We start from the raw sequence: 27,736 nt of genomic DNA on the forward strand, positions 1-27,736 counted from the left end.
TCATGATCCTGGGGTCCTGGGATCGAGCCCCGCATCAGGCTCCCTGCTTGGTGGGAAGCCTGCTTCTCCCTCTCCTACTCCCCCTGCTTGTGTTCCCTCTCTCACTCTCTCTCTCTCTCTGTGTCAAATAAATAAATAAAATCTTTAAAAAAAATAGCTGTAAGTATATCTGGAACATTGTGGCTAAGAAAATGGTCTATATAATGACATTTGTGGACATTTTAAATAAATAGATAATTTAAAAGACATATGGTAAAGATTATTAAGTACTAATGAAGAGTCATCATTATTGTTCTTTATGTATAATTACCATTTCAGGTTCTAGCTCTTTTGAATCTCAAAAAATGGATCGCCCTTCTATTTCCGTTACCTCTCCCATGAGTCCTGGCATGTTGAGGGATGTTCCACAATACTTATCTGGACAACTTTCAGTATGTAATCACTACATTAATTTCTCTTTTTGAAATATCAAGTAATGTTATTACCATATGACAATAGCTTTTTGTAAACCAACTTCTTCTTAGAATGTAATTGTGTTTTTAACCATCAGTTTTCTCATTCTAGTAGTTCTGATTAATTGAAATTTAATTTTAATTATTTAGCATAGAGTTTCTTTATTAAAGTATATTAGATTTTCTGGAATTCAGTGAGAGAATTTGTAGAGATATCTAAAACCTTCTTTACCTTAGTAATTTTATTCCAAAATTCAAGGTCATGATATTTGCTCACTATCTTAAAATGACTATAATTTGTCCTAGACTTTTGAGAGAAATCACATTGCAGTACTGTACAAAGATGGTATATTTAAGATGAAAGTAAATTTTATACATTCCCTGCTTTTCAAGTTTAAGGAAATTTGGTATGAATTTCATAGTAAATCATTGGGGTATGAGTATTGCTGTGAGTATAATGATATTTGAGAAGCTTTGGTCAACAGACAATACTAAGTAAATGGGGAAATATATAATAGATAACTGAGTATACTGGGTGATTTCATAGTAAGGGATCCCTAATTTGAACACCTTATATAAAAATTAAAAATTCAATTAGGCATTTTCTATCCATATTAGAAGAGCTTTACAAATTTGAGCCCTCACTTTTTATCAATTTCTTCAGTTGCCATTCTCTTTTTAAACTATTTAAAATATTAAAATATCTAAATTCATCCAGTTGTATTTTAGAAACATCATGTTGATGAGTTACTAAACTTGCAATTTTATATGTATTAAGAACTATTTAGATTCTCAAAATCCAGACATTGAATTTGGATAAAAAATGTTATAATTGAAAACTAAACTATTCTTGGGCTGATATTTTAAGAGTAATAGAAAAAGCTTTTTGTTTAATCAGCTATGAAATTTCTCCTTTTATTTTTTGGGGGGTGGGAGAGGTATTTGATTTTTACTGAAGAATTTTTATTAATTAAAAGCTATAGGAAGTATAAGCAGAGCTAACATTAAAATTATTGAAATAGTTCTTAGACATGTCCATTCTGGGACTATTTTGATCACAAAGGTGACAATAACAGAAAAATTATGCAAGAAAGAAGTTGAGATACTATTAGGAGCTTGTAAATGTCTTACTAAAATTGATTTCTTTATTATTTTCTTTTCCTTTCTCTCATAGAGTGATCTTTTTCATTTGAAGACAGTGGTCTTTCTTTCATTTTCTATAATAAGTAGCATCTTTCTGCTTATTCTTTTACATATATTGACAGCACAGATGTTGTCACTTATAGTTACAAATGTATGTGTGTTTTCTTACACCATTTTAGAAAGTGCTAATATTAACCTTTTTTATTAAATTATTATGGCTCCATTCAAATAGTCCATCTTTAAATAATGCTTAGGATGGCTGGATGATGCCAGTACATAAATGTGTGTGTGTGTGTGTGTGTATGTGTGTATAGTTGGCTTCAGTTGGTGGAGGAGGGAGTAGAAGTTAGACTTCCATAGTAAGTAAGTATCGCTTTGTTACCGTCTTTGAAATCCCAAGGCCCTATAGAAATTGGACTGGGGAGGCAGGTGGGGGGTGGAGGGAGATTGAGGAGCATAATGCAGGCATTTAGACAAATTGCAAATTCAGCTATTTTTTTAATCATGGTTCGAATGAATATACTAGAAAGGTAAGACTTAAATATTTTGGGGAAATAAAAACTTAAAAGTTTTACTTCTAAGGGTATAAATAGTGATTTAAAGTAATAGTATTTACATTTATAAATGTTGTTAGTTTAAAATCCATGTAATTGTAATTTAAAATGTGTACATTTTATCATTTTCTTATGACTTGGAAGGGGTATGCTCCAGTAAGATAACATTAATAAATACAATACATATTTGTTGTTGGTAAATCTAGAGAGTACAGATAAGTAACTAAAAAATAAAAATCACCTATAATCCTACCACTAAAAGGTAACTTTTCACATACATACAAGTTTTTAAACAAAAGTGATTAATCTGTGTATAGTATTTTGAGACCTGCTTTTCCACTTAGTAATATATTGTACGCTTTTTTCTTTAAAAGTTTTTTCTTTAAATATTTCTCTTAAAATGATTTTAAGAGCTAATATACCACTTTTTAATTTAATTCTCTATTATGGGACATCTTGTTCTTAATTTATAGTACTATAAACAATGATGCCGTGGAAATCCTTGAATATAACTCTTACATATTCTGTTAGGTCAGACAAAATTCTTTTGTCAGGATAACTTTTCAGAAGTAAAATTACAATATGAAAGAAAAGAGAAAAAAAATTAAGATTCTTAAAATCTATTGCCAACATTTTCCTCAAAAATGTTTTTATGAAATTAATCTTTAATCATCTATTCAAGATCGCTTCTCTGCCTTTTGGCTAAGATCAAGTGCAGTCATCTATTCAAGAAATATCTGTTAAGTTCTGACCCCAGGTCAGCCATAGTACTAGTTGCCGGGAATACAGCAATGAACAAGACAGACATGGATTTTATCCTCATGAAACTTAATTTTATGTTCGTTCTTTGCATGCAGAAAAACATGAGCAAGATACCCTTCTGATATTATTTCCTTTATATTTAACCCTATTCCTGCCAACTGGAGACAATTTTGGTTTGCTCTAATGATGTAGAGTTTAGGAAATACATCTGCATATATCACCTTTTGGGAAAATTCCTAGGAAGTCATCAGGCAACATTACAGTTCCTATCTCCTTCTACTTATTTTACCTTTGGGCATTTTTATTTTGGTGAGATTTTACCTGGGCTCATAACTCACTTACAAATTTATGATGTTGCTAATTCCAGGGAACAAAGGTAATTTGTATGGCTTGTGAGCTGACCTCCTAATATATTATGTCAGTTCATGGACTGATATTTTCTCAAATAGAAATATACATATAATTTAAATTGTTGTTTAAACTTTCTTTTAAAGACTATTGATGATTTTAGAAAATTTATGCAGTTTATTTCCTCTTTATGCTTGAATTCTGCTGGCTGCTTGTTATTATCCTAGGGCATAACTGTAAAAGTGCCATGAATACATTTGGTGAGGAACTCAGTATGAGCTCAGGTTTAGGACACCTGGAGTGTGTGTTAGCCTTCTCAGTGCCAACACTCCCTTATTTTGATTCTTTTTAATATTTATGTTCTTCCACAGTTAAACAGTTTCCTTCATCAGAGGATTACTTCTGTAGTTCTTTCATTATTTTTAAATTAATCTGGAGTCTTTGGCTAGTTTTTGATAGAGCGTTAAGATAAAATATAGCCTTCAACTCTTTTTAAAAGTGAGAAATGGCTCAAAATTCTTTCTTTCTATAGGAACACATTGATTCTTATTGACAATCATATTTTATTTTACTTCTGAGTCTGTGGTTGATTTACAGCTATAATGTTTCCTCAAGTTACTTTGTTTTAATATTTTTTGACTCCATTTTTAGTGATTATTTGTAAATATTGTACATAATCATTTTGTATGCCCTTTTAAGTGGAATAAGTAACTGAAGAATAGGTATGTATCCTTCATATCTCCTTAGAAATTCTATAGCCTTTTTAAACCTTTCTGTAAGTGAAAGTGTTTTCCTTTGAGCTTTTACCTATTATACCTCATCGTCACAACCTTGTTATTCCAGAAGTACTGCATAAAAGGAATGCCTTAAAGATCGACAATAAAAAATGCAAAACAAATTGTGTACAAATTCACTTCTTCATTTGTATGAGGCTGACTTGTTACAGGTTTCATCAGATATTTCCTGTTTAAAATACATGAATTAGTATTAATTACAAATTGCAATGCAATATATAATACTTCACCATTCCTGTATGAAATATCCAGAATCCATAGAGGCAGAAAGCAGCTTAGTACTTGCCAAGAGTTGGGGCAATAGGAGAATGGGGACTGATTCCTTCATAGGTACAGTATATTCTGGGGTAATAAAAAGTTTTGAAACTAGAGGGAGGTAGTGGTTGCACAGCATTGTGAATGTACTAAATGCCACTGAATTGTACACTTTAAAATGGTTACTTTTATGATATTTGAATTTCATCTCAATTTAAAAAACTAGCAAAACAAACATATGTTTAATGTATAAATTTATAGGTGAAGATTAGGTTTAAATTACTATAGATTGTAGACAACCGATTTCAGAAATCTTTGAGTTGCTTATTTGAGACCATTTTAGAAGATGGAAAATGTTTGCCTTAAAGGACTAATTTATTTCAAAGTGTCGTTTGTTTGAAATTAATTTTTTTTTAGTTTATGAAGTAATACTTACTTGCAACAATCTTCCATTACCTTGCTATTTGGGTCTAAAACAGGCAGAACAGGTGAGAGAGCAAGGAAAATAAAATCTATTTCCAAATAGAGTATTTTGTTAGTCCCTCTGTTCAGCTTGCCTTGTTAATCTCTATGCATTTCATACATCCCTGGTCCATTTGCTAGAGAAGTATCCACCTAGGATTATGCAGACAGATATCAGTAAATACTCCATACCTAAAGATTTCTGTCTTCCTTTGGAAATGTCTCTACATGAAAAGGAAGACTGCTTAGATTTGAGACTGCCTTGGTTTTTGGAGAGAGAGAAAGATGACTCATATGATTGATACCTGCTTTTAAGGTCTGCTTTCCTTTGGCTTTTAGATTTATGTCTTAAACAATCTCTATCTGATGATAGTTGAATTAGGCAACAGTCCTTCTACTACCTATTATCTGTTTCCTTATAACAGTGGAAAGGTCTGAAACCTCTATTTATAACTCTTTGAATTAGACAAGAGAAACATCCGTGAGAAGTATGAGGAATGGGATGGAATCTTGGTGAAAGAAGCAGAATTAAATGCCTTGAAATCCATCCCCAAACCCAGAGATATGCATCTGATTTTGTTCCTGATTTAACCATTGGCATGCCTTAATAAAGGCACAAAATTCTGATTATCGTGGTGTCTTTTGGAAACCGTTTCAAAGTGAATACAGCATAACCCAGAAGAGAAAGAAAATTTGATTTTATCTGAGAATTTGAAATAGAATGCCTTCATCAGAACTGGGCTTCCTTTCCTTTCCTTTCCTTTCCTTTCCTTTCCTTTCCCTTTCCCTTTCCTTTCCTTTCCTTTCCCTTTCCTCTTGTTTTGTTTTTTAGAACCCAGCTTTATTTTCTGTCTTTACACTATCTTACTTTTTGTTTGAGTATGGGCAACTGTATACACCCCTTTTCTGTCTCTGTTTCCTCATCTTGAATTAGACATAATAGCAACTACCTCCTACTGTTGTTGGAGGCAATGAACTTGCAATAAATTGTCAGTAAAAGCTTGGAAATATATAAAGTACTATATAAACAAAAAGAAATGAGGTATTATCATTAATAAGTGTTATTAGCAATAAACAGTGTTATCTTGAGTGGTCGATATAAATGTTTAAAAATGGTGTTTAAATACTAGAATCTGGTATCAATTCTTAAGATGTAAATCAACTAGTCTAGTGCCTTCTGCACACTTTTATCTTACTGTGTTTATTCTTTTAAGAAATGCTAAAGCCACCTTGGCTAATGTTTTTTAAACTTTTGTTAGATAAATTTTGGAGAAGTCATACAGTTCTACAGATAACTTTTCACTAAAATTCTATGATGCATTTTCATGTAACGTCTTCTTGGACTATGATTTTTTTCTTATGGTAGTGTGTTTAAAGGTGAAACCTGAAATTTCTTGACTCTTGGATTATGTTTATACTCATTTTTTCAGAGTACATGAGCCCAAAAGTGTTACTTTACATTCAGTCTTAATTCTTGTTATGTTGATTACATTTAAAAATTCTAAGATTTTATATAGTTTTTATATGTTTTAACATTTTGGCAAAATTAACTTATTATATTGAAGTACTTAATTTAGATATATATTGTTATGGAAAAAGTATATTTAAGGGATAGTTTTATGTGTTTATTTTACTTTTGGTCTTTTAGTTCCAGCGTGTTGTCCTTTTTGGTTTTGTTTTATTGCTTTTTTCTTTAATTTTGCTTACCAGAGCCAAAGCCTTAGTAGAAGAACAACGCCTTTTGTTCCTAGGGTTCAGGTAAAGGCCTTGTCTGCCTGATAGAAACTAAAGTTGTGTTTTAACCCTTATTTGTATGTTTTTGGAAAATGCGTAGTAGGAAACTTTTTTTGGTATGTTGCTCCAAACCATATTATTGACTTTCAAATCATTTTATAAGCCAGCTTGTAAAATTCTGCATGGGGATTAAAATACAATAAAAATTTAAAGAGACAATCTTTGTTAGTGATTTTATATGATGAACCGAATACTAAAACTGATAGGCTTCAGACTGTACATATATATATGTACATATATATGTACATATATATATATAACATTGACAAAAATAGCTAATTTTATACTGTTGATATTATCCTTTATTACACTAAGGTTGCTGTCTCTTTAAATAATTCATTATATCACTTAACATCTACATTCTCTTGCATTTTCCAAGCAACAACTCCTTGAGGAGATTGGCAAATAAATTTGTACCTTATCTAAAATATGAATTTTATGCATATTATATATAAGGTTCAACTTTGGAAAGTGTATTACTTTGAAAGAACAAAATAACAATCTAAATAAAATGTGTTGGGTTTATTTATGTTGTTTACATTTTGTAATTGAAATGTCGTTTAATTTTACTGTAATACTTGGTACAAGTTGTTTGCCTCTTTTCATTAGGAAACCCTTATATGGTAAAGTAATGACAATATAGTTTTTTTTTTTTTTAAAGTAGTAGTATGCTTTCCTTGCTTTGCTGCATGTTTTTTTTTTTGTTGGTTTTGAATAATACTAATTTAGTTTAAATTTTAAAAATTGCACTTGTTTTAGTTAATGTTATTTAGAGTTAAATATTTACTTGTGCTGTTCCGTTCTCCTTAGGAAATTTAAGAATGGGTACATGGTAAAGCTGGAATGATTGTTATATTAAAACAATCAAAATGATGCCAGGATTTCTATTAATGAAATAGAGCTAAAATAAGAAGTATGTCATATCTAGAATTGTGGAGATACATTTGTTATATTTTGGGGAAATCAACATATATTTTAACCATTCATTTGAAAAGCACAGATAAGAAATTTAGGAATGTGATAAAATAATCTAGCTAAGATAATTCTGTTTTGATAAGGTGAACTGGATATCTATTAAAAACTTCAATGCAAGTCCTGTAATATAAAATGAAAATTAGGGCTATTGATCAAATGCCTAATTTAAGACAGTTTATTAAAAGTTGTAATTTTGATTAAAAAATCAGTAAAATTAAAAAGTGCCTGTTTTTTAATCTATATTATTTTAACATTTATATATTTGGAAAGTGTGATTTAATAGACTGTAAAGTATAATTGTGAAAATATGAAGGCCATATGCCTAATACCTGTTTGCATGAAAAATGAATATTATTGACAAATGATATTTTTGGTTTTCTATGGCATAAGAAATCTAAAAAGAATACTCCTTATCAAACATTAGAAGTTATGTATCTGAAATGTTTCTCTTTAACAATTTTAGAGGAGCAAAAAGATCGCCTGTGGAGATGGCAAGTGCTTAGTTTCATCCCTCAAAAAAATGGGCAGAAATCAGTGATTTTCTCGAATAATTATGAGCGTAGTCTAATAATAATTATTATTGTTTGCGTAAAGTTTATCCGAAATTTTTTCTTTAGCCTTTCAGAATCTTTTTCTCTTTGAAGTGCCAATAGTCATGTCATGATCCTCAGAGAAGGATTTTTAATATCATGGGAAAATAAAGCCATAAGCTTTTATTGCTATAGAAAATAGAGAATATCAGAAATTAGTATGGTTTTGGTGACACATTTTAGAGGAACCATGATGCTATCTGACAACATCTCTGTTTCATCTCATATACAAGACATTCTTGTATTTCTTACTTTTTTTGTTGTTTTCCCCTTATGTCTTTTGCCAGAAGAATAGTTTCTTTTTTCCACTTACCCTCATCTGTATCTATGTTTTCATATTGTTACACAAGGAAATATCTGAACTTTTTTTCTATTTGCATGTTAGAGTCTTTTTTTTTTCCAGGTTGTTGATCCCCTAGTTTAAGGCAGTGATTCTCAAACTTTAATGCCTATGAGAATCACCAGGAGGATTTGTTAAAATGCGAGTTCCTGGGCCCCATTCTGATACAGTAGGTGAGAGGTGGGCCACAGGAACTTTTTTACAAAAAAGCCAGATAACACTGATAAAAGGAGGTTAGGGAACCACACTTTAAGAAAAACTTGTCTAGAGACCATACCTGGCAGCTCTATTAGGAAAACTTTGTTACACAACAGCAAGATAATACCTGCATTAAACATAAGGACTTAGTACAACATAAAGAGTAATAATTATAGTTTTTAAAAATTAAATTTTCTTACTATTACTAAGAGGGCTAATTTCATTTGAGTGAAAAGCAGAATAAATAATTTTATGTACTCTTCTGGGCCATAAGTCTTCCTCTCCTGAGTCAAAGTCTTGCTCAGCCTCTCATTCTCTAAAATATGAACAACAAAACCATGCTAGAAATGGAACTGCACTACCAGTATATCATATATACATATATATTTATTTTATATGATTTATATATATATATATATATATATATATACTTCAGGAGGAGAGGGAAGGACTGACATGAGATATATATTTAAATTTTTTAAACTGCTGCAAATATTGTACATCCAAATTAAAGGAAAAATTAAACTATTAAAAAGCATATAAACCCCAAAACTATATATAAACCATAATTTTATTCCCAAATTTCAGGTTTTGGATTCAATATCAAGATAGTGGTCAAAGATGTGCTGAGTTCTGAGCCAAAATGTGGGATAGAGCCATAGTTATAAATCCTGACATGGTAGAAACAGCTAGCTAGGTGTGGGAGTGTGAGGTATGTGTGTGGGAGGTGATAATTGTTAAATCAAATGAATTTAGCAGCTGGATGTGAAGTTCTAATCCCTAATTATGTCATGGGGAAATTACTCACATTTTCTCATCTCCAGTGATAAAATATACCCTGTTATTCTAAGGATGTGATACATCTTCCTCACTAATGAAAAAGGGACTTTATATCTGTGTAAGAAAAATTTATAAAGATGAATTTATTATGGTTTTAAATACAAACTTAAGGAGTCTATTGACTAAAGCTACTAATAATTCCACCTTACTTATAATCTTTGAAATTTCTTTTAAATGAAATGTTTTGTCTTTTAAAACATTTGCTTAAAAATTCCCTGTGAATGCCATATAAATAAGGTATCTATTCAATTCATTTGAGCAATTATTTTGAACTTATTATTGTAGGGGAACTAAAATGAACCACAGTGATTCTCTCATAAAGATAGACACAGAGCAGTCATTGTATATAAAGTTCTTAGTTATGGCAGTATAATTATTACATGCATGTTAATAAGCAATCAAATTAGGATAACAAAAAGCTCAAGTGATTTATCAGTCAACCCAAAATATCTGAATTATTTCCTCTATTCATTGAAGTTATTATAGCATATCCTTTTATTTTAACTATCTGCAACTTACTAGTAGAACTTATATTCTGTGCTCACATTACTGTAAGAGAATGGGGCAAAGATTGGAAATATAAACATTATGGTATGGCAATAAAAGTTTGAGCTGATAAATGAATATTTTTGCTTTTCAGATAAAACTGTGGTTTGACAAGGTTGGTCATCAATTAATAGTTACAATTTTGGGAGCAAAGGATCTCTCTTCCAGGGAAGATGGGAGGCCAAGGAATCCTTATGTTAAAATTTACTTTCTTCCAGACAGAAGGTAGGGATGTGAAACAAAAATAAATGTTCTTGAAAATATATAAAAAATGTTAATAACAGTGGGTGTTTCAATTCTGTCTTATTTATTTTTATGTATCATGCGAGTCAGATATTTATGAAGTTTAACATAAGCATAATGATTCATATTATTCATATGATTCATATTACTCATATGATTCATATTAGTCTTCAAAACAGTGACAGTAAATGCTTCAAGATTGTTTTAAAACATATATCAAATGTTATAATATAGATGATTTTTTTGAATATTTATTTTACATTGTATGGATTCTTCAATGATGTATATTTTCATTTATCAAAATCATTAAAAATTATACTTTTTAAAATCAAGTGCATTTTTAGCACAATCTACAGAAGCAAAAAGCTGGAAATGATACTGAAAGGTATTCATCATATTCCTTTACGACTTCTACCTCCTCATACTACGATATCATTTCTTTATATTCCATAAAATTAATGAGTGTTTTATGTTTCACCACACCATATCATCCAGGAAACTTTACCACGGGGCCCAGAATCAGCTTCTTCAAGCATCATTGGTTTGTGTCCATGCTAACTAGCATAAATGATATTGTTCTGCCCTAATTTAAACAGAGGAATTAGGATTGGAGAAATAGGTTTTCAAAAATTATCTAATCATTTTTAATTTCTGTAACATAAACTAATAAGACTATTGAATAGACACCATGAAAAAAGAAAGAATTAATGGCACCAATTACCTTTGCCCCAGCTGTTCTGCATCCCTGGTTTGCAGGACAGAGTGCTTTCAAGGTCTGGTCATTTTTTTCTCAGGCTGGAAGTGGCCAGGCACAGATGTGATCTTCAACACGTTTACACACTTCTGGACCCTCATGTACTTAGTTCAAGTTGAAAATCATCAGATTTGAGTGCCCAAGTATCATCTGAAGAACAATATCTCAAAGAAAAGGAGAAAAGAAAGGAAGTAGACCATTAACAAAGGCCTTATATTTTATGTGATACCTATTTTGAAGTGAAATTTGTGAAGAAAATTCCTCAGAAAATATGTCAAGGTGCTATCACATCTAAAGTGATTAGAAACTATTTGCCATATAATTTTATCTTACAAAGTTTGCTTGAAGAAAAGTTGTTTTCTCACAACTTAGGTTGTCTTTTGGATAGGGATATACTTTGAACTGCAAAGGAAGAGGATATTCATAACTGGGGCTTTTACCTAGCTTAAATTTTAGTTGGATGACAGATTTCATAGGCACATTACCCTGCCATCCTGGAGGCCACATCACCTGGCTTGTTAGAGCACACGTGGTTTCTAGTGCAAGCATTCTTAGAATGCCATCCTAACAACCTGCAGGACATGCTGCTTTCCCACCTATGTTCTTATGTGTACATAGAGCTTAAGTTTCTACTCACTCAAATCTTTGAAGAAAGATACTTTTGAAGGTGATAAAAGTCTTTCAAATTACTCTTTTTGTTTAGTTTTATTTTCTTTTATATACCCTCTCCCCCTTTCTGAGCAGATAGATCTCAAATGGAAAGGAAGGTCCCCTTCACCACTCCTTTATGTTTTAAATGTAGTGTTTTTTTATCTTTTCTCAACACCAAAGAATGTGGGAAACACTTAAATATTTCATTCTCAAATTATTTCTCAGCTGTTTTCTTGTCTAGTATCAGGAATTTGAAGAATATTTAAGCAAGTTTGTTGCTTAGTTCATTGATTGATAAAGTTGTGTTGGGGCTTATCTTTATTTATTGGAAAGAGAGAGTGAGTGAGAGAGCGCATGAGCGGAGGGAGAGGGAGAAGCAGATTCCCTGCTGAGCAGGGAGCTGGACATGGGACTTGATCCCAGGACCCTGAGAGCATGACTTGACCTGAAGGCAGATGCTTAACCGACTGAGCCACCCAGGAACCCCAGGGTTTTTTATCTTTAAAAGAGAAAAGAATTCTTTGGTTAACTCAGAAACAGCTACATTATCATCAGTTTTTTTTTTTTTTTCCTGTTGATACAAGTTTTTACACATGCATAAAGGACTATTTATGCTTTTGGTATGAATTATTCCATTTTTCTTGAGTTTTTCTGGGAGAAAAACTATTTGAATAGGTGAATGTAGAAAATAATTGATGCCTTTTTATCGTTAAGAATTCCTGGAGGGACACGTGAGACTGCATTGAAGAGATTTAGACTGGAATGTCACTGTGTTAGTCAATCCATTCAAAACGTTATTTTCTAAGTAATGAACTATGTACTCTAAAAAATAGCTGGGTGTGCTTTCCACTCTTTTATATCTTGAAGTAAAGTTGGTTTTCAGTCAAAATACATTTCTTTCTCTCATTTTGAGTGAACACATCAAGTCTTTGCATACAGTTACTCTAGTAAATTAAATGGAAACCAAAAATACTGGTAGCATGAAAATACATAGAAAAGACTTTAGGTTAGATTTTATTTAAAAAAATAGTTTCCATTCTTAACAGGTAAATGATGCTGTTAGAGATCAATGATTTATTTTATTGTCGTTGGGCTGCTATTAAAAAAAATCTCGATAGTATGCGTATTGATACTAGTTTTTAAATACTCTTAGCAACTTTTCAGTGTTTGACTTATACAACCTGGTCTTATTTTGTTTGTTTCTTTTTTTTTTATTTTATTATGTTATGTTAATCACCATACATTACATCATTAGTTTTTGATGTAGTGTTCCATGATTCATTGTTTGCATATAACACCCAGTGCTCCATTCAGTACGTGCCCTCTTTAATACCCATCACCAGGCTAACCCATCCCCTCACCCCCCTCCCCTCTAGAACCCTCAGTTTGTTTCTCAGAGTCCATAGTCTGTCATGGTTTGTCTCCCCCTCCGATTTATCCCCCTTCATTTTTCCGTTCCTGCTATCTTCTTCTTCTTCTTCTTCTTCTTTTTTAACATATAATGTATTATTTGTTTCAGAGATACAGGTCTGTGATTCAACAGTCTTACACAACTCACAGCGCTCACCATAGCACATACCCTCGCCAATGTCTATGTTTATTTGTTTTATGATTTTATTTTTAAGTAATCTGTATACCCAACATGGGGCTCGAACTCACAACCCCGAGATCAAGAGTTGCATGTTCCACTGACTGAGCTGCCCCCCCCTTTTAACCTGATGTTATTTTGAAGGTTTTTGTTATACTTCTAAAATAAAAACTCATGTGCTTTTTTTTTTAACTTGCTGAAGATAATTTTTCATGGTTCTTTGCATGGATTGGTGGTTCAGTACACACTAAATTACCTTATTAAATGTTAATTGTACATGGTGGATGTGCGAGGAATTTCAGTGATTATCTACTCTCCCTCCTACCCAGTATAGAAATCCCTTCTGAAATAGTCCTTTTTATCTGAGAACTTTTTTCACTCCTTAAGAGGAAGTCAAGGTTTATTCTTCTATTCCCTTTCAGATTGCAGTATAAACCATTGTTGAATTATGCAACAAGGCTCCCACTAAATGCTTTCTTCCTGGCTTTAAAGGAGGGAACTTTCTCTCTTCACAGGGTCTCATAATTAATTTTTTAAAGTGTGGAATATACATAGATGCTTTATAAATATTTGCGAAAATTTTAGATGAAGAGAGGAGATGACAGGAGTAAGAAATCATAATCCTTGTTATTATTTCTATTATTTAGTTATTTTTATTTATAATACCACATTTCCATAACATGGAATAGAGTTAAAATTTCCTACATGTGTTTGCAAAGTTATTTTCCTAACAAGACCATAGAAATTAATAAAGACACATTGTTTTAAACTGGCTTTCTGCCACATTAAATATATGAGCTCTGGAAACATATGTGCTCTTGATTAGTTAAATCCAATCTGTATTGAGCATTACACCTTGTATTTACCTAAGAGAAGAAGTTGCATAGCCTCCCCAATCCAGAGACACCCTGTCCTTTCTTAGTTCTCCCTGCTTCCTGTATTCCAACAGTCTTAGAATTGTGTTATGCTGAGGGAATTTGTGTCAGTTAATATGGTTCTTCTCAGAGTTTATGGTCCACTTCTCACTTCAAATAAGCTCTCTAGATAGCTTAACGTTTTCTTCCTAGATGATTTTCTTTATTCCTATCTAGCCATTGATCCTGTCTAATAAGCTAGAGTAGTGATCTCCAAAAGGAATGGATGCACCCAGGGGATGTCTAAGACAATCCATTGGAGTTCAGGAGGAAATATTTGAATTTTCTAAATTTTTACCTAATTATTTTTAATTTATAATTTTGTATATTCACAAATTCATACAATATATTAGTACAACAGTACAGTAATACACGTATATATTTCATAAATATATATGCATATAATGGGATGCTTTGTCAAAAACATTCACTTGATAGAAATATGCAGTCAAAAAAAGTACAGAAGCCTCTGAGCTGGAAGCCCCATCTATTAGGGATGGCCAGCTTGCATTTCCAGCCCACATTATAGTGGTGACCTCACATAGAAATAATTTTACAGGGGCGCCTGGGTGGCTCAGTCAGTTAAGCATCTGACTCTTCGGGGACCTTGTGCGCTGGTGGTAGGAATATAAATTGGTGCAGCCATTATGGAAAACAGTATAGTGGTTCCTCAAAAAGTTAAAAATACAGGGGCACCTGGGTGGCTCAGTCGGTTAAGCAGCTGATTCTTGATTTCAGCCCAGGTCATGATCTCAGGGTCCTGAGATGGAGCTCTGTGTGGAGCCCTATGGGGTGTGAAGCCTGCTTAAGGTTCTCTCTCTCCCTCTACCCCTCCCCCACCCTCTCTAAAAAAAGAAAAAAAAAAAGAAATAATTTTACAGTGCTTTTAAAGACCTGATAACTGTCAAATGGACAAGTATGTATTTCTTTATGCAAGAAAGTAACTTGATAAAATGTAATTATAATTGCTCAGCTGAACTATATGGATAAAAAGTAAACATCACAATTTATTGGACTTTTGTGCAATTACACTTCTGTAGTTTAAGTGAGCAGCATATGTAATGTTATTGGTTCATTGCCATTTTGAAGGTTCCCAATAGGGCAATATGTATTATAGAGTTAATATTCTTCAGTCTGGTTTTATTTAGATTTTGAGAAAGATGAAGTTTTTAATTATCATGGAAGGATTTCAGATTTATTGAAATATTGCCTTATGGAGCACTGGGTGTTATGCGCAAACAATCATGGAACACCACATCAAAAACTAATGATGTACTGTATGGTGACTAACATAACTTAATAAAATTTTAAAAAAAGAAATATTGCCTTTATAAAGTGATGTAATTATATCCTTATAAATTTTAGTAGGAATTTAAATGATTATAATATTTATAATGTATGATAAATTGTGGTAAAATTTCACTCCCTGCCTGAGAAATTTTAAATGAATAATTTTTAGGGCAAAACTTAAAGGTTTAAGTTCATATGTTCTTATCTTTTTTATAGTGATAAAAACAAGAGAAGAACTAAGACAGTAAAGAAAACATTGGAACCCAAATGGAACCAAACATTCATTTATTCCCCAGTCCACCGAAGAGAATTTAGGGAACGAATGCTAGAGATTACTCTCTGGGATCAAGCTCGAGTTCGAGAGGAAGAAAGTGAATTCTTAGGAGAGGTATCTGGAATTTTAAAGCTGAGACTATTCATGTCCTCTTAAATACTTTTCTTTATGTGATTATCAGTAAAATCTTATATTTTGAATATCTGGAAAAGTAAACAGTTTCTTTCATGGAATATATTTAGCTACTGCTCCAAGACAAAACATTGATGCCATAAAAAATGGCTTCTAAATAATCTGTGACAATTTTTAGATGTTTATTCCTATTGTAGAAATCTCAGTGTTGATGCTGAAAGGTTGCTTTGTGTTTCACAAATGTATTGTATTTGTGGCAGTTAATACAGTTCTGTTTAGCTCCCAGAGCTAAATAGTGATTTATCATTACACAGCAGTTCTCATATACATAATCACGAACACTATCATGTTTGCACAGGACCCTAAAAGGAAATAAAAGATTCATTTATTCCTGTGGGCTGATTTCCTTTGTAAATTTATTAAATATTCATATTATAAAATCCATATTATGATATGGTTCATATTAAAAATCTATTCTTCACTTTTTTTCCCGTTTTGAATTCCTAGTGGCATGACATGTTGAACACAAGAGTTTTAAATAAGACAGACTTTGATTCATATTAAACCTTTTTCACTTACCAGTTAGTTTGAGCTTAGACAAGTTCTTTTAACCTTTGTTAGCCTTGGTATCCTTATCTGTAAAAGTTGAATAAGACCAATCTAGCAGTTTCTTTCTGAGAATTAAGATAATATATGACATCGTTCTTAACATACAGTAGACACTTCTAATTTGGTTTTGTCTCCCCATTTAAGAGTTTTTGTAAAGGTTAAATTAAATGTAAATAAAAATGTTTTTTAAATTATCAAATGATATACAAATATTAGTTATTACAGACTTGCAGTAATAAGCATTATTTCTGTAATGGCAAAACTGCATTTCCCTGATGATTAGTGATGTTGAGCATCTGTTTATGTGTCTATTGGCCATCTGTATGTCTTCCGTGGAAAAATGTCTGCTCATGTCTTCTGCCCATTTTTTAAATTGGATTATTTGGATTTTTGGTGTTGAATTACATAAGCTCTTTATATATTTTTGATATTAATCCCTTGCTGCATATATCATTTGCAAATATCTTCTCCCGTTCAGTGGGTTGCCTTGTTGTTTTGTTGAATGTTTCCTTTGTTGTGAAAAAGCTTTCTGTTTTAATGTAGTCCCAATAGTTTATTTTTGCTTTTGTTTCTCTTACCTTAGGAGACAATATTTAGAAAAATGTTGCTATGGCCCATGTCAGAGAAATTACTGCCCATGCTCTCCTCTAGGATTTTTATGGTTTCAGGTCTCATTTAAGTCTTTAACCCATTTTGATTTTGTATATGGTGTAAGTAAGTGGTCCAGTTTCACTCTTCTCATGTAGATGTCCAGTTTTTCCAACATCATTTGTTGAAGACACTATATTTTTCCCATTATATATTCTTGCTTCCTTTGTTGAAGATTAATTGACCATATAATTGTGGGTTGATTTCTGGACTCTCCATTCTGTTCCGTTGATCTATGTATCTAATAGAACTGTATTAACTGCCACAACAGCCAGCACCATACTGTTTTGATTACCGTATCTTGAAATCTGGGATTTGATACCTCTATTTTTGTTTTTCTTTTTCAAGATTGTTTTGGCTATTTGGAGTCTTCTGTGGTTCCATATAAATTTTAGGATGATTTGTTCTAGTTCTTTGAAAAATGTTGTTGGTATTTTGATAGAGTTGCGTTAAATCTATAGATTGCTTTCGGAATATGCATGTTTTAATAATAATCTTCCAATGCACGAGCATGGAATATCTTCCCATTTGTTTGTGTCATCTTCAATTTCTTTCATCAGTGTTTTACAGTTTTCAGAGTACAGGTCTTTCACCTCCTTGTTTAAGTTTATTCCTAGGTATTTTTTTATTTTTTGTGCTATTGTAAATAGGATTGTTTTCTTAATTTCTCTTTCTGCTACTTCATTATTAGTGTGTAGAAATGTACCAGATTTCTGTATTTTGATTTTGTATCCTGTGACCTTACTGAATTGATCAGTTCTAGTATTTTTTTGTTAGTCCTTAGGATTATCTATATATAGTATCATGTCATCTGCAAATAGTGAAAATTTTGCTTCTTCCTTACCAATTTGGATGCCTTTTATTTCTTTTTCTTGACTGATTGCTATGGCTAGGACTTCTAGTACTATGTTGAATAACAGTGGTGAGAGTGGACATCTTTGTCTTTTTTCTAATCTTACAGGAAAAGTTTTCAGTTTTTCACCTTTGAATATGATGTTAGCTGTAGGTTTTTCATATATGGCCTTTGTTATGTTGAGGTATGTCCCCTCTAAACCTACTTTTTTAGGGTTTTTATCATGAATGTACTTTGTCAAATGCTTTTCTGCATCTACTGAAATGATCGTATGGTTTTTTTCCTTTCTCTTATTGATATGATGTATCACATTGATAGATTTGTGTATATTGAACTACCCTGCATACCAGGAATAAATCCCACTTGATTGTGGTGAATGATTTTTTAATGTATTTTTGGATTTGGTTTGCTAATATTTTATTGAGAATTTTTGCATTTGTGTTTTTCAGAGATATTGGCCTGTAGTTTTTTTTTTTTTTGGTAGTGTCTTTATGTAATGGCAAATTTAACAGTAGGTGGGTGGTCAGAGGTCTATAAAATATCTAGATATTTAAAATTATTAAGTCAATAAGAAGTTATGCATATTTATCTTTTATTTAGTTATTGTCAAAACATATGGACAATTTTGTAACATGACATTGCTTTTGACCTAACAACATTATTATTATAATTATCATTATTATAAAAGTTATGAGACCATTTAAGGGAGTTTCTATATTGTAGATATATAATCTTCTTTTGTCTCTTGTTTTTGTAGATTTTAATTGAATTAGAAACAGCATTATTAGATGATGAGCCACATTGGTACAAACTTCAGACCCATGATGTTTCTTCATTACCACTCCCCCACCCTTCTCCATATATGCCGCGACGACAGCTCCATGGAGAAAGCCCAACAAGGAGGTTGCAAAGTAAGTTTTCAGTGAGATTTATCAGACCTTTATTGAATTATCTTAAACGATATATATGTCATAGAATTTGAAGATCCCATTATGGGTATTAACAAGCATCTATTAGTGTTTTCATAGCTATTGATGGTTTTAAATTGATACACTAAAATGAGGTTTATATTTATAGCATTCATTTATCACAGTATGACCCCAAATGAAACACAGTTATGTTTTAATTTTGGCTATTGGAAACTTATGTCAGAATGAGAAAGCAGCTATAGTAAAATTTGGTCATGTAGCTATACATATCTGAAATTATGATTTCCATCTTCATTATGCCAAGTATTTTATAAATATGGAGGTTGGCAAGTATAGCATAGTGGTTAAACCATGACCATGAGCATTAGTCAAACAAACATCGGTTTAGAATTTGATTCTCTCACTTAAGAGCCATATGACTTCAGGTAGGTTTTCTCTCTATGATTCACTTTCCTCATTATTTCCTCAGGAAATAATACCTACATTAAGGGTGGTTATAAAAGTTAAATATTCTCAGGATTATAAACTGATGTGATTATTGTTGTTGTTATTATTATCATCATCAGTGTTTGCATTTTACCCTGAATTATACATAGTCCAAAGTATCAAGTAGAATTTGATCAATTCAGAGAATATTAAAAGAAACTTGGAAATGTTTTCTAGACTGAAAAGTGGCATTATTGGTTTGTTGTTCCTGCGAATCTAATTTGTTTTCTTGATGTGTCTATTATAAAGGGGGGGGGTTGTCTGTTCGCTTCTTTGTGTAGCGTTCATGGGATAATTTTATCTTCATGGAGTCAGCACGTTCCAGGCTTAGCAACATTTTTTTTGTGAAGTAATGGAGAATTGATTGACATTAAACAAATTGCAGAAGTGTAAATTTATAAGCACAAAAGCCATGTCATTTATCAATCATGGGAAATATATTTGGCAACATAACAAATGACTGTTGTCTACATGGATCACAATCTCCCTGCTGAATAGAGGACTAAATTATATATCAGAAGGCTATTTGATGAATAGAGAATTAGAGCAAAGGATAGGTCTTATGGGATATTTAGTCATAGGAAAGCCTAGAGAATTACCTTCACTCCAATGTCTCTGATGACTAGAATTTTATTTTCACTAGCTACAGTCTTTTATACTTGGGTGGTATTATTTAAACACTAATTTTACAGCACTCACTTTTTTCAGCTTCTCCACAGAGTAAACATTTACCCACTGTTATTTTCATTGGCCTTAACATCATTTTTTGTTGTAGTAATTACACTACTATGAATTTTATGTGGACTCATTTAGTGTCTATTCTTTTGGGTCACTGTAATCTACTAAGTCATTCTCTCTAAATCACAATGTAGGATCATGGGTTAGTACATGAAGTTTACTAATGTAAATCAATTTGTACTAATTCTTATAGCTTAAGTTTATAGCTTAAGTTGACTAATGTAAATCAATTTGTACTAATTCTTATAGCTAATGCTAATACTTATTCTAGTTGCTATTATAATAACTAGTTTTGATGACTTTTAATATCTGAAACTCTTAAATCTACCAACAATTTTCATTACTTTTTTCCTCCCCAGTGAATTAAGAATAGTGTATGTGAAGAACAATGAGAATAGAGTTCTTTCTAGTTAGCTACATGTATCATAGATTTTCATGCAATTAATTTGACTTAGTCGAGTTTGTAGCTTTTAATATTTAATCATCCCCCAAATGGCTCCTCTGCTACTTAATCATTAATAGTATTAAATTCATTCATGGGTAATATGGTTTCATGTTGCACCATTCAGTCTTGTCACTACCTACCAACTAACCTCTAATAAATAGATTTTCAATATTTGAACATATGGGAAAAATTGGTGTTTTACACCTAAAATGTAATCATAATTTATTAGCAATGTGTAGGACTGAAGATAAGTAAAAATATGTACATATGCATAAAGGAAATGAAGATTAGGAAATAACACTTAGAAATAGAAAGTTAAAGACATTACTATTGGCTGAGGATATATTGTTCATCAGTGTTGAGCATTTAATATTTTCTTAATTCTTTTTGAGATAGAAGTCCAGGCAACCTTGATTATAAGGTTTGAATGGTTTCCCCAGTAAAGGAATTAGTGAAAGTATTGAAATAGATGGCTTCTTCTTACACCAGTATTTCTGTATGTGGCAAAATAAGAGGGTTCTTTGTCAAGTTAAGACATGTATAAATAAACATTAATTACTTTAAAAATTCATTCATAAGAATGACCTCCTTCAGGGTTTTTTTTTTTTCATGGAGAGAGTAAATATTGCATTTATTTATAAGTATGTCTTATTTGGTAAAAAATCATGGTTATTAACATATTTGATGGAACATATGCATGAACAGTTATCATCAAAAATATATAATAATCCCGGCGCCTGGGTGGCTCAGTTGGTTAAGCGACTGCCTTCGGCTCAGGTCATGATCCTGGAGTCCCGGGATCGAGTCCCACATCGGGCTCCCTGCTCAGTGGGGAGTCTGCTTCTCCCTCTGACCCTCCCCCCTCTCATGCTCTCTCTATCTCATTCTCTCTCTCAAATAAATAAATAAAATCTTTAAAAAAATATATATATATATATAATAATCCCTCATTTATTCTCTACATCTGCATAATAGAATATGTTGGTAATTCAATCTCTGAGGCCATGAGCTGAGGCTATGAGCTTATTGAATATATATGGGTATTTACTGGTATTGTTGGAATTCTGTTTTCTCTGCTCATGATTTCCTATTTTAAATTTGTAGATTCAAATGATTCAAAAAAGTACTTCATTTCCATGGAAATTTGTAATTTATAATTTTAAACATGTAAGGAAATATTTTAAAAACCACTCTAATAATAATTATTTCATATATCTTATAGCTAACTTTAATATTTTCTTAATTCTTTTTGAGATAGAAGTCCAGGCAACCTTGATTATAAGGTTTGAATGGTTTCCCTAGTAAAGGAATTAGTGAAAGTATTTGAAATAGATGGCTTCTTCTTATACCAGTATTTCTGTATGTGGCAAAATAAGAGGGTTCTAAATACATACAAAAACATCTGTAGAAAGGGCCACTTGCTCATTGCTCATGTCTGAAAGAAATTAGGTTATGAGAAATTAAAATTTTAATATGAAAGTAATATTTTCTACAATTTTTAACTTCAGTCTACATTTACCACTCCTATCCCAGATATTATTTAGACATTACCAAATGATGGGACCGTGCATATTTCAAAGAGTGATTGATTAAGCATTTTTAAAAAGATGTAAGCAAGATTGGAACCATATGTTCAAATAACTAAAATTTATCAATAGAGAAGTGAGATTGCTTTTTTAGATGGTAAGATGTCTCACATATTCACATAATTTTATTTTGACTCATTGGTAAGAAACTATTCATTACTGTCCTAACACATAAAGAGATTGTTTTTGAAGGTGTATTTTGATGTTTAAGTTTTTATTTTTATATATTCTTTACTGTCATTCAGTTAAAGTTGCATAGTGTCTTAAGTGAAGTATTTTCCTTTTTAACATGACAGAAGTCATTTACAAATTTGTTTGTTGCTTGGTATCTTATTCACCATTCTCATCACAAATTGAACTATACAGATGAAAAAGAGTTTTCTTTTTTGATCCTTTATTCTTTTTCTAGTCCCATTTTAATCAGATTCATCTCTTTGACATCTCAAATGTTAATTCTTTATTTAGCAAAATGTAATATTATTACCTTTTCACTTTTTAAAATAGATAACACCATATCTACTATATTTTTATACAGTCTCATAACCACAAGTCTTTAGAAAAGTGAATGGAAATAAGTTATTGGGACAAAATCAATATGATGGTTTTGAGAGGTGTACGATAAAAGAGATGTGATTTAATCATTTAAGTTTCTCAAGATTTCAACTATTTGGGATGATTTTTGGCCAGTATTCTAATTTTCTACCCCATTCTCTTATTTATCTCTTTCTTGGACTGCAGTACATATATAAAGACCTCTTAACATTGTTCTACAGGTTATTGAGTTCTGTTTATTTTCTAATCTTTTTTTCCTCTCTTACTCAGTTTTGATTATTTTTACTCATCTGTCTTCAAGTTACTGGTATTTTCTTCTACAGAGTCCAATTTCCTTGAAATCCATACTATGAATTGTTTTAGCAAAAATATATTTTTCATTTTAAGATTTACATTTGGTTTTCTTAGAACTTCCTAGATCCTTCCTGAAATTCCCTTTCTTTTATTATATCCCTGCGTGTATAATATTATATACATAGATGATGTGTATGTGTGTAAATATATTAAATAATTTACAGGATCACATAATGTAAATATGAAAAATCCATAGCATTACACATATATATACATAAACACATATGTATGTGCAGTATCTATAATATATTTACTTATATGTAATGCATGTGTGTGTGTGTGTGTAATCCTGTGAATTCTCTCATATATTTATAATACTTATTTTAAAGTCTGCTAACTCCAATATCTTAGTCTTCTGTAGGTCTTCTTATATTTCTGGTTTTCCCTTTGATTCTGGACCACATTCTACTTGTTTTATATATATAATAATTTTTATTGAATACTGGACATTGAGTTTCATACATTTTAGAGACTCTGGATTTGGAAAAAGGTTGGTTTTTATTTTGGCACACAGTGAAATTATTGAAGGATCACCTAAAACCTATGGAGCATATATTAAGTGTTCTTCCATAGTTCTAAGGCATAGTCCTTAGTCTGGTTTGTGGTTCTCATTCCTAATGTGTGAACTTTCCAAGCAAAGTCCAAGATATTGGCCAAAATCCTATCACATCACTGGACTTAACTCCAGACTCTGTGTCCTGTGCATCAAGAAGTTGCTGAAATCTCCTTGCATCTCTTTTAGCTTTTTAGCTGTGGCTTTCTTCTTGTTTTTCCTAGTGCAGTTTACAATTTAGGGAAGGATTTAGGGGGCTGTTGTGTGTAAATTTTGTGTCTCCTCTTTTCTGGCTCCCTCTTTTTCAGGATTTTCATTAAAATTCTAGCTGCTCTGACAACTCTGAATTCCGACCTCTGGCTCTTCAGCCATGTAAGAATGAAACTTTTTTCTTGGGCTATACCTCCTCTGCAGGGCACCAAATTGGTAAGGCCCTTAGCAGAAAAGCTGTTTCAATATGCACTTTTCTTATTTCAAGGGTCATATCACCAATTTCTGCCTGCATTTGTTTGTTGTCTGATGTCTTTAAACAGTTTTTTATTAAAATATTTGTCCAGAATTTGTAATTATTACTGGCAGGGGAGTTAGTCCAATATAAGTTACTCTGTCGTTCACAGAAGCAGAACTCTACGTTTTTAGTAAACTTTTTACTGAAGTATAGCATCTATACAGAAATGTGTATAAATCATAAATATGCCCCCAAGTGAATTTTCACAAAGTAACAGCAACATGTAAGTAGCACCCACATCAAGAAATAGAACATCACCAGCCTCCCTCTTGCTCTCTTCTAGTAAGTATTCCTCCTGCCAAGGTAACAGCTAACCTGATGTCAAACACCATAAAATAGTTTTGCTTATTTTTAACTTCATGTAAATGGAATACTCACACACACACACATCTGAATTTTATAGAATTGGAATTGCAAAATAGATTATTCTTTCACATCTGGCTTTTTTTTCATACTAATATGTTTGTGAGATTTATCAATATTGTTGCAAATAATTGCAGTTAACTTACTTTCATTGCTATACACAATTCCTTTCTATAAGTATACAAGAATTTATGCATTTTGCAGTTGACTAATAGTTTGCTTTCAGATTTTGGCCATTCCTAATAGTGCTGCTATGAACCTTCTCATACATACCTTTTTGTAATCATATGTGTTCATTTTTGCTTTGAATATACCTGATAATAGAATAGATGGGTAATAGGCTATGCATATATTCAACTGCAGTAGATATTATTAAACAGTTTCTCAAACTGTACCCATTTTACTTCCTACAGTAAAAAACTGTACCAATTTGTACTTCCTATGGTAGTGTTGAGGGTTTGAGTTTCTCCACATCATTACTTGTTTTTGGAATTTTTATTTTCACTTACCCATTCACATGGATGTTTGGTGTTACCTCATTGTGGCTTTAATTTGCATTTCTTTAATGACTTTTTCATAGGTTAATAAACCGTTTAGATATCCTCTTTTATGAAGAGCCTAGTCAAATTTTTAGCTCATTTTTCATTTGGGTTCTGTCTTTTCTTATTGCTTTATGAGGGGTTTTTTTGAAATTATAAATTTGAATTCTTTATAGCATAAATGAATTGCAAATATATTTTACTTTATGACTTGTCTTTCCATTCTTAATGGGATCTTTTAATCAACAAATTTTTTATGTTAAATGTATTTTAGTTTTCAATTTTTTTCTTTAGTGTTAGTGTGTTGTTGTGATCTGTATAAAAATATCTTTATCTTCTTCAAGGTCATAGTGATATTTTTATATGTTTTCTTCTAGAATAGTGCTTTACTCTGCTTGTTAAATCTACAACTCATTTGGAATTGAGTTTTGTATATTGTGTGAGGCAGGGATCAAAATTCATTCTTAACCCTCTGGATGTCCACTTGATCCAGTACATTTATTAAAAAAGCCATGTGCATGTGGGTAACTTTTTGAAGTCTATCCCTTTCAATTAGGCAACTTTTCTATTCTTGTGCCAATACCAAAGTGTCTTAAATACTGTAGCTCTGTAATAAATTGTGGTATCTGGAAGTGTAACTAACCCAGCTTTGTTCTTCTTTAAGATCATTTTTAATATTCTTAATTTTTTTGCACTTAATAAACAAATTGAGTATCAAATGATCATTTTTCATAAATACCCTTCTGGAATTTTGATTCAAATTACATTCATCAGTTTGGGAAGAACTGAAGTCTCTCCAGGGAGTGAGGAATATTCCACTCCATGAATCTGATATATCTCTAAGTAATATTTTAATAGGTTTCAAATCTTTACTATATCGGTTTCTAGGAATTTGATTCAAATTGATGTTGGTATTCAGAAATAAAAGTTATTTATTATTATTCAATGAATCCTAATAACATTTCCATACATTATTTTGAGTTTTGATGTACAATATTATGTTACCTGTGAATAATGACAATTTCTCTTCTTTCAAATTGTTATACCTTGCTTTTCTTTTTCTTACTTAATGTTTTGGCAAGGTCTTGTCATAAAATGCTGAGGGTATTGTTGAGTAGAAATTGCCATCCATGTTTTGTTCCCCATTCCTTAGGAAAATCTTTAAATATTTCTCAATTATAGTTGATATTTTTCTGTAATTAGTGTAAGATTTTTACACTACACTGAGATTCAGGAAGTTCTATTTTATTCCTAGTTTGATGAAAGTTTTTAATCCTGGGTGGATATTGAATTTTATCAATTTTTTCTGCATATATGTGTATAAGCATATGATATTTCTCTTTTATTCTATTAATGTGGTATATTACTTTGATTTTCAAATGTTAATCTAGCACTCCTGTGATGAATTCAGGTAGCTCATGATGCATTGTCATTTTATCTATCCCACGTTTCAATTTGCTGATACTATGTTTAGAATTTTTGCCTCTATATTCATGAGAAAGAAAGATTGTCTTTTATTAGCTTTTGTTATCAATGCTATACTGGCTTCAAAAAAGTACTAGGAAATGTTTCTTCATTTTCTTTTAGATGTCTTATTTCCCTTTCTTGTAATAATCTCTGTCAAGTTTTGATTTCAGTGTTGTGCTGGCCTCATAAAAAGTGTTTGGAAGTATACCATTATTTTCTATTTGAAAGAATTTCTCCATTATTGGTATTATTTCTTTAAATTTTTAGAAGTATTCACCATTTAAGTCGTCAAGGTTGACAGTTTCTTAGTGTGTAAGCTTTAAATTATAATTTCAATTTCTCTGCTAAATTTAGAACTTTTCAAAATTTGTGACTTGTGTCAGCATTGTTAAGTTGGATTTTTCTTGGAATTTGTACATTTCTCCTAATTAAAAAATTATTTACATTAAAATACTCATAATAATATCTTGTTATCTAGTTAATGTCCATTGGGTGTGTAGGGATGTCCTCTTTTCCCCAATGTTGGTAATTTGCTCCTTCTTTTTCCTTTCCTGTTTTTCTTGGTCAGACTTATATTAGTCTTTCAAACAAAAAACCTGTTTTGTTTATTTTCTAGGTTGTATTTGTTTTTCTTTTCCACTAATTTTTATTCTTATTATATCTCTCCTTTACTTTTCTTAGATGTAGTTTGTTTGTTTCTCCTCATTTCTTCAGAAAATACTTACATAATTTTTTACTGTGGTGCTTTCATTTACCTATCAGTTATTTAGGAGTGTATTATTAAGTTTCCAAACGTTTGTTTGTTTATTTATTTATTTATTTATTTTTTGATGTCTGGCATATTTCTCCTCTTGTAAGAGTATATATACTTTGAATCATTTGGAATCCTTAAAATTACTAATTTTCTTTCTGGTGCTTCATGTAACCAATTTTGGCCAATGTTCTTGAAAAGAATGTTTATTTTGTCACAGTTCTGTACATGTTCTACAAGTTATTCAGGTTTATCAGTTTTGTTGTTCAAATCTGGGTTTGCTTTTTTTTTTTCTGATCTGAGTATTCCATCAGTTATTGAAAGTTGTTAACATTTCAATGTATGATTGTGGAGTTTCTCCTTTTAATTTTGTCACTATTTGCTTAATGGATTTTGAAGTTATGTTATTGGGCATATACAACTTTATTATCAGGTTAACAACAGTGTGCTTTGCAG

At 31.4% G+C, this 27,736-nt stretch overlaps 1 protein-coding gene and 1 pseudogene across 37 annotated transcripts in view; both read left to right on the forward strand.

Annotated features, from left to right (window-relative positions):
* RIMS2 (regulating synaptic membrane exocytosis 2) overlaps nt 1–27,736 on the forward strand; it is a 595,628-nt gene that overhangs the window by 312,238 nt on the left and 255,654 nt on the right. For 31 of the 37 annotated variants that reach the window (XM_021688297.1, XM_044914274.1, XM_021688308.2 and 28 more), the window contains 4 exons: nt 319–431; nt 10,148–10,278; nt 15,710–15,881; nt 18,767–18,920. In XM_021688297.1, the coding sequence (XP_021543972.1) occupies nt 319–431; nt 10,148–10,278; nt 15,710–15,881; nt 18,767–18,920 (570 nt within the window). Of the gene's footprint in view, nt 1–318; nt 432–6,480; nt 6,529–10,147; nt 10,279–15,709; nt 15,882–18,766; nt 18,921–27,736 lie in introns of all 37 variants that reach the window. The other 6 variants (XM_044914275.1, XM_021688301.2, XM_021688312.2 and 3 more) reach the window with 1 other exon arrangement.
* On the forward strand, nt 2,832–3,060 carry LOC123324819 (annotated as a pseudogene).

This window comes from Neomonachus schauinslandi, chromosome 4 (assembly GCF_002201575.2).
Source record: "Neomonachus schauinslandi chromosome 4, ASM220157v2, whole genome shotgun sequence".
Lineage (NCBI taxonomy): Eukaryota > Metazoa > Chordata > Mammalia > Carnivora > Phocidae > Neomonachus > Neomonachus schauinslandi.